Raw genomic sequence first — 14,202 nt, forward strand, 5'->3', positions numbered from 1 at the left:
CCCCTACTGTTCTATTGCCACTGCTTCCTTTATTTCTGTTTCCTTCCTGTCCCCAAAGGCATCTGAGTATTCACCCTGTGGAAAAGATCCATAAATGTTTCAAACTCTCTGTTCCTCAGAGCTTTGCGTATACTACATGCTTCTTGAATGACCCACGAGTCAAAGTTCTACCTTAACAGGTTCTCTAAGTCTAACACATTCTACCAGGAGAACCTTTACTACAACAACAATAATAATAATTAATAATTTTAAAAGCTAAATTTTACTGAGAGATTAAAGTATGCTAGGGACTTGCAAGCACATTCAGGGATTATCTCATTTAATCCTCACAACAATTGCATGAGCAAGTATTATTATCCCCATCTTATAATAACATCAACAATACTGAAGATCACTACCATAAATTAAATGTTCTTTAGTGGTAGGAACTGTGAGAAATACTTTATATATGTTATATCATTTTTTCCTTGTATGGTAGGAAATGAGTGGTTCTCAAAGTGTGGTCCCGGGGCCAGCAGCATCAGCATCTCTAGGGAACTTATTAGAAGTGCAAATTTTACGGCTCCAGAGTGAAGAATCGCCAGATGCTCCCAATTATGCACATGAAGAGAGCTTTGGATATTAGTTCAGACCATGGGAGAAGGGAAGAGAAAGACTGTTCCATACAATATTCAGAACAGAGCTTCATTAAGTTCTCTGGGTCATGAACTCCATTGACAATCTAATAAAAGCTGAGATTCTTTTCATTAACAAATGTTCTCAACAGTCCCATCAACCATTAGATAGAACTGATAACTATAGACTACTTCATCCAACAAGAGCAGAATACGCATCCTTCTCAAGTTCATACTGAATGTTCCCCAAGATCACACTGTGGGCTATGAATAACACATAAACAAATTTTAAAGAATAAAAATTATGCAGTGTATCCTCTCAGACCACAATAGAATTAAACTTGATATCAGTAACAGAAAGATAGCTGGATGACTCCAAAATATTTGGAGATTAAGCCACATACTTCTAAATGACACTTAGGTTAAGGAACATACATCAAAAAATTTAAAAACATTTTGAACTAAATGAAAATATAACAGTTTGTGGAATGCAGCAAAGCATTGCTTATGTAGAAATTTGTAGCACTGAATACAGATATTAAAAGAAGACCTAAAATAAACAAATCTTAAAATTTCCATCTTAAGAAATTAGAAAAAGAAGAGCAAATTAAATCCAAAGTAAGCAAAAAAAAAAGAGAAATAAAATTTAGAAAAAAATTAAATCAGAAATCAATAAAATTGAAAGCAAGAAATCAAAAGAGAAAATCAACAAAACCAAAAGCTGTTTTCTTAAGAAACAATCAATAAAACTGATAAGTCTCCAGCCAGGTTAAATAAGAAAAAAAAAAGAGAGAAGACACAAATTACTAACAACAGAAATGAAAGAGGTGATTTCACTATAGATCCCATGGACATTAAAAGGATAATTAATATTATGAAGACCTATATGCCCACAGATTTTATAACCTAGATGAAATGTACCAATTCCTTGAGTACATTGTCTGCCAAAAGTCACAGAAGAAGAAATATACAATCTTGAACAGGTCTATTTTTATTTAAGAAATCAATAGTGAATCAAAGAATCAATAGTGAATAACCTTCTAAAACAGAAAACATTGTGCCCAGATGAGTTCACTGGTGAATTCTTCCAAGCTTTTAAGGAAGAAATGCCATCAATTCTCTACAAACTCTTCCAGAAGATGGAAGCAGAAGGAATACTTCCTAACCCATTCTATGAGGGCAGCATTACTCTAATACCAAAACCAAGGACATTATAGGAAAAGGAAATTGGAGACCAATATTTCTCATGAACACTGATGCAAAATCCTCAGCAAGATGTTAGCAAATTGAATCCAACAATGTATAAAATGAATTATATATCTCGACCAAGTGGGATTCATTACAGGAATATGAGGTTGGCTCAACATTCCAAAGTCAACTGATGTAACTTATCACATCAATAGACTAAAGAAGAAAAGTCACATGAACATATCAGTAGATGCAGAGGAAGAATTTGACAAAATCTAGCACCATTTCATGACTAAAATTCTCAGAAAACTAGAAATAGTTGAAGTTTTCAACTTGACAAAGAACATCTACATTAACTATTACTAAAAAAAAAAAAAAAACAAACAAAAAAACAAACCCTACAAAAACCTAGGCCTGGCTTGCTACGATTCATGGGGTGGCAAAGAGTCAGACACGACTGAGCGACTGAACTGAACTGAACAACATACTTAATAGTGAGAAACTCAAAGCTTTCCTACTAAGAAGGAACAAGGCATGGATGTCTCTCTCACCACTCCTTTTCAACACTGGACTAGAAGTCCCAGCTAAGACAAAAATACAGGAAAAGGAAATAAAAGGTATATATATTTGGAAGAAAGAAATGAAACTGTGTTTGTTCACAGATGACATGACCATCTATGTAAAAAATCTGAAAGAATCAGCAACAAAAAACTCCTTGAAGCAATTATGCTAATTACTAATTATAGCAAGGACACAAAATATAAGGTTAACATGCAAAATTCAATCACTTTTTAAAAATACCAGCAATAAACTAGTGGAATTTGAAGTTAAAAATGCCACTTATATTAGCAGCACCAAAATGAAAAACTCAGGCATTAATCTAACAAAAATATGTCAAAGATATACATATATGAGGAAAACCAAACAAACAAAAAAACTGATGAAAGAAATAAAAGACTAAATTAGTTAATGGAGAGATATTCCATGATGTCAGTTCTTCCCCACTTGATCTACAGACAAGGTAAACCCATCAGAATCTCAGCAAGTTATTTAATGTATTTCAACAAACTGATTCTAAACTGATTTATGTGAAGAGGCAAAAGACCCAGAATAGTCAACATCATATTGAAGGAAAAGAAGAACATCAGAGGATCAACATTACCTGACTTCAAGACTTAGTATAAAACTATAGTAATCAAAACAGTGTGGTATTAATGAAAGAATAGACAAATCAGTGGAACAAAATAGAGCTCAGAAGTAGATCCACACAAATATAGCCAACTGATCTTTGACAAAGGAGCAATGCAAATAAAATGGAGAAAAGATAGTGTTTTTAATATATGGTGCTGGAACAGCTAGACATCCGCATTTACAAAAAAGATTCTAGACACATACCTTACACACTTTATGAAAATGAAATCAACATCGATCTTAAGCCTAAATGCAAACCGTGAAACTATAACATGTCTAGACAATAACAAATGAGAAAACCTAGATAATCTTGGGTATGATGAGGATGACTAATTTTTTAGATACAACACCAAAGGCATGATCCATGAAAGAAAAAATTGATAAGTTGCACTTGATTAAAATTAAAAACTCCCGCTCTGTGGAAGGACTGTCAAGAAAATGAGAAGACAAGCCACAAACTGGGAGAAAATATCTGCAAAATACACATCTGATAAAGGACTATTATACAAAATATACAAAGAACCCAAACTTCAACAATAAGAAAATGAACATGATTAAAAGATGAGCAAAAAACCTATACAGACAACTCACCAAAGATGTATACATGCACAAGAAAAGATGCTTACATCATACATCACTGTGAAATTTCAAACTGAAACAGTGAGATAGTACCACATATCTATTAGAATGGCAAGAATCCAAAACACTGACAACACTAAATGCTGGAAAGGATGAGGAGCTCTTCATTCATGAACTGTCATTCATTAATGGTGGGAATGCAAAGTGTTACAGCCACGTTGGAAGACAACTTTGGCAGCTTCTTAGAAAACTGAACATATTCTTATCATACCGTTAGCAATCATACTCCTCAGTATTTACCCACATAAGTTGAAAACTTATCTTCACACAAAAACCTGCACGTGGATGTTTATAGCAGCTTGATCTATGATTGCCAAAACTTGGAAGCAATCAAGATATTCTTCAGTAGGTGAGTGGGTCAGTCAACTGTGATGTATCCATATAAAGGAAATTCAGTGATAAAAAGAAATGAGCTGTCAAGCTATAAAAAGCCATGGAGGAATCTTAAATATACATTCCCAAGTGAAAGAATCCAATCAGAAATGGCTACACACTATATGATTTCAGTGATATGACATTTGGAAAAAGCAAAACTGGTGACAGTTAAAAGATCAGTGGTTGCCAGAGATTTGAGGCAAGGGAGGGAGAAGTAAATAGATGAAGAGCAGGGAATTTTAGGGCAGTGAAACTATCCTGTGTCATATTCTAGTGCTGGATACACGTCATACATTTGTCACAACCCACGGAATGTACAATACAGAATGAACCCTCATGTAGATTATGGGCTTTAGTTAATAATAATAATCTACCAGTATCAGTCAGTTGTAACAAATGTACCACACTCTTGCAAGATGTTAGTAACACGGGAAGATGGGAGGTCGTGAGGGAATATATGGAAACTCTTGGGACTTTCTGAGCATTTTTCTGGAACAAAAACTCCTTTAAAAAGTCTGTTAATTTAAAAATTATAAATTTTTAATAAATTACATATATTAATAGTTACACCATTTGGCTTAGCAATTCCATTTTGGTGAATCTATTCTGAAAAAAAGCAGTCCAAAAATCTAGACCAGAATACAGAATTTTTTTTTCACCAGAGTGGTTACTTTAGTCTTTTTAAAAAAATAGCAGGATGGGGGGCACAAGTACACTCATGGCTGATTCATGTCAATGTATGGCAAAAACCACTATAATGTTGTGAAGTAATTAGCCTCCAATTAAAATAAATGCATTAATTAAAAAATAGCAATAGATAATAACTACCTCAAAGAAGGTAACAAATAAAATAAGTCACCATATATTTATTTACAGATTATATATCTATTAAAATGATGTGAGTGAAGAGCTTATAAAAATATTTAAATTACAATGTAATATGAAAAGAGCAGAGCACTAATGAGTGTTTGTGATATCATTAGAACTGTTTTTCAAAAAGCAACAAGCTTTAAAAATTTGGAAGGAAAACATGTTAACAATTTGTAGGTGGGTGGCAGGATCATAGGTGATCTTTCCCTTGTGCTAAATCTTTAATGGATATGCATTCCTTTTAATAAGAAAAAAAGTCAGGAAAAAGTGTATGTTAATTAATAAATCCTTGTGAAGTGTTATTTTGTGATTTAGATTTTGTGAAAAATAAGTGAGAGGAAAGCTAAAAATATGGGACACCTCCTTCACATATTTTCACACCTTGTCAAAAAACACAAGCTTCACTTACTGGAAAAGTGGTTCAGAGAACAATCTCTTTGATTGAATCCTTGGAGTTCAGAAAGTGTATGAGAGAAAGAGGGAGACAGAGAGAATATATGGGACGAGAGGAGAGGGGAGAGGATTCAGGGTGGTTGTAGGTTATGGCTGATGCCTACAGAATTCTCAGGACAAGGTCTCACATATGTAGGCACTTAATAAACACCTCTTACTGGTCTCTTGAGAAACACTGGAGCCAGATGACCTCCAAAATTTGTTGGATTTTAAAAAGATATCATAAGACATATTCCACATGTTATGAAATGCTCCCAGCAGGTATTTATTCATTGCTAAGTATTCAAACTGAGTGGGAACACTTGAGCATTACATGTTTGCCACTAGATGATTGTGCACTTTTATTATTATCCTTATTATTCAGTCCCTCTGAACCTCAGTTTTCTCATCTGCAAATGCTCAGAAATATCCCCTTCTCTCCTGGGAAAAGAGGCTGGGCCGACCAGGTCCCATCCAGCTGGGGCATTCTTACCTTCTTCTGGCCCTAGCTTCACTGTGTGGGATTCGTGCAGGATCTCTGCCACTGGCCTGCGGGTGTAAAGGATGGTGGCACCGCTCAAGTTGACTTGGACCCGCTGGGCCCGGGAGGTGAGGCTGGTCAAGCACAGGGCCAGCTTCAGGTCATGGCCCAGCACGGGTGGCTCCAGCACCTTGAACTTGCCAGTGATGCTGGGCTTGGTGGCAGGCTCCAGGAGGTCATCACGCCAGAGTCTACGGCTGCCCCCTCTGCGGACCCGGGCCCTCCTTGCAGAGGCTTCCACACTGAACAGCTTCTTCACGGCCTTGCTGTACACCTGCCTCTCCTTCCGAGACCCTGCAGGGCATGGGACATCATGAGGCAGGCCCCCTCTTCTCTGCCACCTCTCCCAGGGTTAGCTCTTCTCATTTCCCTCTTCTCTAAAAACAACCACTACTCCATCCCCACTTTAATTGACAATGGCTGTCGGTGGTCTCAAATTGGCAGCCCAAGAGCCATATGCAGACCTCAGCCATATGCATTGTGTTTGGATCTGGGACTACTTAAATAAATTTTTAATCAGTTACCAACTTCAGATTAGAAAATGTCACATAACAATAGAGATTGGTAGCCCTCTCTACCAATGACATATGGATGTGAAGTCTCATATAATAAAGATAGCTGACACTTTTGTAGACTTACTATGTGCCAGGCACTGTAGTTCTAGATGATATATATATGTGTATATATATATGTATATATATATATATATACACACACACATAGATATATATTTCCTCCCTGGCCCAGGATGAAGGTACTATTATCATCCCGATTTTACAGATAAGGACCCAAGGTACTGGAAATGAAGAAAACTTGAGAGAGCTAAAATTTGAACCCAGGCAGTCTGGTTCCAATTTCTGTGTTCTTAATAACCCCCTCTTCCCAGTCTCTACATGGCAGTCATGGTCTCTAGCTGAGGAAGCTGTGCTTTCTCCGGATGGGAACATACTTGCTGGTTCTCCACAGTCTCCACCCGTAATTCTCCTGCTGCTGGTCTGCCACACTGGGGTGCCATCTGCAAGCTCCTGAAGACAAGAGTTTAGGATCCCTGATCTCCTACTTTCCCCGTTGCTAGCACAGACCTCTCTTCTCTTTTTTGATCTCCAGACCAATATATGACTGGTCCACTGGCCCACTTCCACCCCCAGGATGTCCCACAGGCGCCTCCAACCCAACCAAATATGCCATCTTCTGGCTGGCAGCATTCCCATGTCAGCAAATGGCTCCACTGTTTACCCAGCATACAAGTCAGAAACTGGACATGTCCTTGACTCTTCCCTCAACCTTACTACCCACAACTGGTCAGGCGATAATAAGTTCCACACAACATCCTCGCTGGTCTCTGGAATCTGCCCCCTTCTCCCCTCACTCCTTTCCCCTCAGACCACCATGTAAACTGTCTCATCCTCAGGTCAGTTTGCTGCCAGGCGACTCTGAACTTTATTATCATTTACAGTCCCTCCAAGTCTCCGTTTCCCGCCTATGAAGTGGGGAGAAGAGCTGCACAGGCGAGGCCCGAGCACAGTGCTCAGGAATGTTTCTCCCTTCTGGAGGATGTAGGCTCCACGCCCACTCCAGTCATTTTTCTACCCTAATCTGTTCAAGAACCAACTCTGACGCTTCCTCTTCCTTGAGCTCTGGGCTGTGCTCCTTCCCAAACATTCTCCCAAGTACCTGACTACTGTGTGGCCTGGGCTTGAAGGGACTCGTGTGGACCTAAAGGTTCTTTAACATTTCATGTTTTATTATTAAAATTTATGTGAAGTTTTCACTTTCCTCCATAACTTACTTATAAAATATTTTTATTAAGAAAATGTTTCCTTTCTCTGCCAAAAATTCTAGTGTGACTTTCTCAGGGAGGCCTTCTCTGACCACCTGATTTTTTTAAAACAGCTTTATTTGGATATATGTTAATTTGCCAACACACAATGTACAGATTTAAAAGGACACAAGCCAATGTTTTTTTAATACATTCACAGAGTTGTGTACCCATCACTACAATCTAATTTTATAACAATTTCTGTCACCCTTAAGAAACTCTATAACCATTAGCGGTCACTTCCCATTCCTCCCTGCCCTGCCCCAACCCTAGGCAACTGCTATTTTAATTTCTAATTTGCCTATTCTGGGCATTTCACATAAACGGAATCATATAATGTGTGGCCCTTTGTGACTGGCTTTCTTTTCACTCAATATTTTTAAGGTTCATCCATATTATGCTATATATCAGTACTTCATTCCTTTTTATTGCTGAATAATATTGCATTATTGGAGAAGGCAATGGCACCCCATTCCAGTACTCTTGCCTGGAAAATCCCATGGATGGAGGAGACTGGTGCGCTGCCATCTATGGGGTCGCACAGAGTCGGACACGACTGAAGCGACTTAGCAGCAGCATTGCATTGCGTTATGCGGACAGACCACACTGTGTTTATCCACTGAGGTCAGGGTTGTTTCCACTGCAGCTGTTTTGAATAATGTTGCTGCGGATGTTCATGCGGAAGACTTTGGTGGGTGTTTGTTCTCATTTCTCTTGGGTGTATGTCTGAAGTGCATCTGTTCGCTGGTGTGGTGCTCTGTGTTTAAGTTAACACTGTGAGCAACTGTCAAACGGTTTTCCAAAGTGTTTGCACTGTTTCACATTCCCGCCAGCAGTGTATGAGTGTTCCAGTTCCTCTACAACCTCACCAGCTCTTACTGCCTGTCTTTTTGATTATAGCAGTTCTAGTGGATGTGAAGCGGTATGTTGTTGTGGCTTTGAATATTATTAATGATGTTAAGCATAATTATTAAAGATGGTAAGCATCTTTTCACGTTTTTTGGACATTTGTATATTGTCTTCAGAGAAAGGTCTATTTAAATCCTTTGCCCATTTAAAAATTGGGTTATTTATCTTTTTATTATTGAGCTATAAGGATTATTTATACATTCTAGATACAAGTCCTTTATTGGATACATGATTTGAAAATATTTTCTGTTCCATGGGCTATCTTTCTTTTTTCTTGATGGTACCATTTGTAGTACAAATTTTTAGTCTTAATGAAGCCCAATTTATCAATTTTTTCTTTTGTTATTTGTGTTCTTGATGTCATATCCAAAAGGCTCTGTTAAACTCAAGTGTATAAAGATTAACTCCTGTTTTCTTCTAAAACCTTATAATTTTAGTTCTTTGATACAGATCAGTGACCCATTTGAGTTAATTTTTGTGTATGGTCTGATGTAAAAAGCCAGGTTTATTCTTGCGCACGTGGATAATCAGAGGTCCCAACACCATCTATTGAAAAAGGCTATTCTTATTCACCCTTCATGGAATTGCCTTGACATCCTGTCAAAATCAATTGAGCATAACTATAAGGGTTTATTTCTGGATTCCTCATTCTTTTCTATTGATCTGTATGTCCATTTTCATGACCATATCACACTATCTGGGTTATTGCATATTTATAGTAAGTTTTGAATTTGGGAAGTTTGAGCCATCCATTATTCTACTTTTCTAAGATTGTTTTGGTTATTCTGGGTCTCTTGAATTTCCAAGTGAATTTTAGAAACAGCTTGCCAATTTTGGTAAAAAAAAAAAAACTCAGATGGTACTTTGATAAGGGTTTCATGGAGACTGTAGGTCAATTCTGGGGTATTGCCATCTTAAAAAAAATCTCTCAGTCCATGAAAATAGGGAATCTTTCCATTTATAATTTCTTTCAACAATGCTTTGTAGTTTTCAGTGTACTAGTCTTGTTCTCCTTTTGTTAAATTTATTCTTAAACATCTTATTCTTTTTTTTGCCATGCTGTGTGGCTTGCACAGACCTTAAGTTCCCCAACCAGAGATTGAACCTAGGCGCTGCCAGTGAAAATACCAAGTCCTAGCCACCGGACAAACTGCCAGGGAATTCCCAAAGTATTGATATTTTATTCTTTTGGATACTATTGTAAATGAACTTGTTTTCTTAATTTCATTTCATGTTATACATTTTTAGTATCTTGAAATACTATTAATTTTTAAAAATTGATTTTGTTTTCCACAATTTTGCTGAAATCATTTATTGGCTCTGTTAACTTTTAGTGGATTCCTTAGAATATTATGTGTACAAGATTATATCATGTGCAAGAGATAGTTTTACTTCTTCCTTTCCAGTTGGGTTTTCTGCGTCTATTGAGATGATCATGTGGTTTTTGTCTTTTGTTCTATTGTTATGGTATATTATATTAATTAGTTTTTAATATTAAATCCATCTTGCATTCCTGCAATAAATCCCTTCTTCATGGCATATGATCTTTTTTATACGTTGCTAGATTCAGTTTGCTAGTATGTTGTTGACAATTTTTCTTCTATGCACATAAGGGATATTGATCTCTAATTTTCTTTCTTGTGATGTCATCATCTGGTTTTGGTATCAGGATAATACTGACCTCATAGGACAAATTGGGAAATGTTCCCTCCTCTACTATTTTTTGAGGAAAAGTTTGTGAAGAATTGGTATTAATTCTTCTTTTAATGTTTGGTAGAATATTCACCAGTGACATGTGGGCTTGGTCTTTGTGTGTGTGTGTGTGTGTGTGTGTATTTTTAATTTACTACTGCATTCTATTTATAAACCTATTCAGATTTTGTAATTCTTCCTAAGGCAGTTTTGGTAATTCTTAGAGAAATTTGTCCATTTTATCTAAAGTTATCTAATATGTTGGTATATAGTTGTTCATAGTATCCCCTAATGAACTGTTTTATTCACAACTCTTCTGACACCAAATGTGTGGTAGTTTCCCATACATACACAAGAAGGAAGGGAGGGAGAAGGGCACAGCCCAGAAGTGGAGAAACAGATAGCAGAGTAACAGAGAGGGAGGGAAAAGGTGGAAGGGGAGTTCCCTAGGGGCTGGTCACTGGGTCGCTATGGATCAGCCTCTGAGCTTCAGCCCCACAATCACTGGAGGCACTGTCCTCTGCCTGCCTGGCTGGCCAGGGCCTGATCAGCATGTGCTGGGTCTCCCCCCAGGCTGCAGTGGACAGAATAGTGTCCCCCTAAATGGTATGTCAAAGTCTTAATCCCTGGTACCTGCGAATATAACCTTATTTGGAAATAGGGTCTTTATAGATGTAATTAAGACTCCTGGGATAAGATCCTCCTGGATTTAAGGTGGGACCAAAAGTCAGTGATTGATACCATTGTAAGAGAAAGGAGATGGTGATTTGAGACACATAGGAGGAAAGAAGGAGTCAAGATGGAGGCAGAGACTGGAGTGATGCGGCCACAAGCCGAAGAATGCAGGGACCACCAGCAGCTGGAAGGGTCAGGGAAGGACTCTCCCCTAGAGACTTTGGAGGGAGTATGCTAACACCTTGGTTTTGTACTTCTGGCCTCCACAACTGTGAGAAAATAATTTTCCGATGTTTTAAGTAGCTACATTTGTAGTGATTTGTTATGGCAGTCATAGCAAGCAATATGCAAGCTCGGAGGCAGATGGCTGACCTGCCAATCTGGCTCCCTTGCAAGCCCCTGGCACCAGCCTCTAACTGAGATCTTGCCTCTGTGCTTAGAGCCTCTGACTAAAGATCAGTGCGGGGAAACTGCTTTCCTCCTCTCTACTCTACAGCCTGTTGCAGAAAGCCCACCTGCATCTGAGGACAGCCAGTGCGTTCTTTGTAAATACAGTTTCCTTTGCTTGGAAAGCTGGTTCTTTTTTGCTCGGCATCCAGGCTGACACAGGGGTAGGGACAAAGCACATTGCCCCAGGGGCTCTGAATCTTTATGCTTCAGTGAATGGAGCAAGTAGACAGGCCTTAGCATTTCATTCATGGAATGGGATGCCTGTGATTTGTTTGAATAGCACTGCTCAGAGTGAATCTGGAGTCAGGATGCAGAGGGTCCTGTCTTCCCAGAATGCCTTCCCAACCCTTTATCTCCTGGCGAAATCTTGCTCCCTGTAGATGCTCTTCATGAACTCTCTGCCCTGGCTGGATTAGCAACCCTTTCTCTGTGCTTCTCCAGCCTTCAGGTCTCCCCTACACTGCGCTGATGACCCTGCACTGTCCTTACACTTACTGGATGGTGAGTTCTCTGGCTCTTCTCTTTCTCCCTTGCCTCTGAATCATGCCTGATACTTAGGAGGGTTTTATATTCTGGAATACATAAAAGAACCTGGCACAGTGCATGGCACATTGTGGGTACTCATGGAAGAGACAGCAGTCTAGCAGAGTGGAGAACCAGAGGCTCTCAGATTAGACAGAAGCTCTAGTTAGCACCGTGCTCTTCTAGGCTTTGGAAACTTGGAGAAGCTATTCAACTTGCTTACCTGTAAGATGGGATATTTATGAATATTAAATGAAAGAAGTCATAGACATTGCTTACCACGATGCTTAACACAATTTAGATACTATTATTAGCCTAGATGTAAAATCAACTGCCCCACAGTGGGCAGTCAATCAACAGTAGATTATATTATGATTAGATAGTGCAGCCAAGTGTAGAGGAAGAGCATCGTTGTGTTCCTTGGCCGAGTCCACTTTCCTCTCTGCACCTCTGCCTTTCCCTCTGTCAAATGAACGTTATACAAGTGTCTACCTTACAAGTTTGTGGGGACGTCTTTGTAAACATTTGTTAAATAAAAGCATTAAGTAACATGTGAACATGGCCAGCCCACAGTCGGCACCCAGCAGTGGTGACTGCTGTTATTGTCATCACACAGCAGGATGTTGATTTCTCTCATCAGCCATGGCTGATGCTTAGGACAGAAGGCCCCAAAGACCTTGTATTCTAAGTTCTAGAAACTCCCAGCAGATGGGACCAGGCATCAAACTGCGGGACATATGAGAGAGGTAGGAGTTTAGAAGGGGTCTTGCCACATACCACCCCTCTACTCCCCACCCCGTGACAGTGAGGAGAGGCCTGAGGAGGAGAAGGTCATCAACATCAAGGGCCATGTTTCTAGACAAGGAACTGAGGGAATATGTTAGTGTGTGTGTTTACGTGTGCATGTGTGTGCATATGTGTGTGGGGAGGTGTTTACAGACAGAATCAATGTTAAAGTTTGGGGTGTTTTCAATAAGAAGGAGCTGGCTGGTAAAGGCTGGTGGTGCCTAAAGGAAGGGGAAGCTGGCATTTCATTCTGGTGGCATTTCATTTCATTCAGCTCGTTACTGAGCTGTGTATTCCCTGAGCACAGAGGAGAAAACTGAAGGAAGATGGCAGGTGGATCACAGCCCATCAAGAACTCTCTCCCCACCAGCTTCTGAGGGGGACACAGCAGCTGGATGAGTTTGGAGGCCACAGCCCTCTAGAATCTGGGGACAGAAATGACCACGCATCAGAGAGAAGCTGTGGGATGGCCAGTGGAGAGGGAGGGGGTCTGCTGCCAGAGGGGCCAGTGTCTCAGGAATCAGCAGTGCCTGGGGCCAGTGCAGGCGTGAGTCCCGAGACTGCAGGCCGTAACAGAGCCACCACCTGTCCTCCCAAAGCTTCGGAGTGAGTAAGACAGCAGCACCTGCCTGTCTTCAGGCCTTGAATCCTTGCCCCACGAAGTCAAAGGCGTTTCTTCTCTCCTCTCCTCCTTGGCCTAACACACTAGAAGACAGACTGGTGTTCTCAACTTGGCTGCACATTGGAATCCCCTGGGGTGCTTTTAAAAGTCCTGATGGCTGGGCCACACCCTCTAGAGACTGCAATTCAGTTAGCCTGGGTGCAGTCGGGTTGCTGTGGTAGGTTAAAATGGCCATAATACTTCCTTTGCAACTCTTCTCATCAAGAGGTAGAGTGTACTTCCTGTCCCTTCCATCTGGGGTGGTTGTTTATTGTTTGACCAACAGAATGTAGCAAAGGTAAGTTCTAAGTAAAGCCTCAAGAGACCCTGTAGCTTTAGATGTCACCCGCTGGGCACACCTCCAGGATTCTGTGGGTCTGTAGTTGACCCACAGAATCCTGAGCAGAGGGTAATTGTTGTTCAACCTGTATAACTGAGACTGTACCCTAGGTGACTCCAATGTACATCCAGTGCTGCAAACCACCACACTAGAGGGAGATAGTGGACGGCTGGAGGCAACCCGAGCACACGCTGTCCCCTCCTTATACAGCAGCCTTCCGGGGTCACCACCCCAGTTTGTGCTCAGAGGAGGGGAGGAGGCTAGCTCTGACTCAAGTTTGAACTTGAAGTCTTGATTACCCAAACAACATCCTTTTAACAGGCAGAAATGGCTGACAAGTGCACAGTCAGATCACAGCATTATTAAGGAACCTGTTACTTAGTGGGAAAAGGTGATTTTTAAAGTTTATAGCTGGAGGCAGTGACCAGAAAAAATACATGTGTTTTGTGTTTGTACCCCAACAAGCACAGAATCTTCAGTAAGCCAGTGATCCCCTAA

The 14,202-nt window shown here is 39.9% G+C and overlaps 1 protein-coding gene across 2 annotated transcripts in view; it reads right to left on the reverse strand.

Annotated features, from left to right (window-relative positions):
- The window catches only part of TGM6 (transglutaminase 6), a 36,059-nt gene that overhangs the window by 3,952 nt on the left and 17,905 nt on the right, over positions 1–14,202 (reverse strand). For both annotated transcript variants that reach the window (XM_005688224.3, XM_005688223.3), the window contains one exon: positions 5,803–6,144. In XM_005688224.3, coding sequence (XP_005688281.2) covers positions 5,803–6,144 — 342 coding nt within the window. The remainder of the gene's footprint in view (positions 1–5,802; positions 6,145–14,202) is intronic.

This window comes from Capra hircus, chromosome 13 (assembly GCF_001704415.2).
Source record: "Capra hircus breed San Clemente chromosome 13, ASM170441v1, whole genome shotgun sequence".
Lineage (NCBI taxonomy): Eukaryota > Metazoa > Chordata > Mammalia > Artiodactyla > Bovidae > Capra > Capra hircus.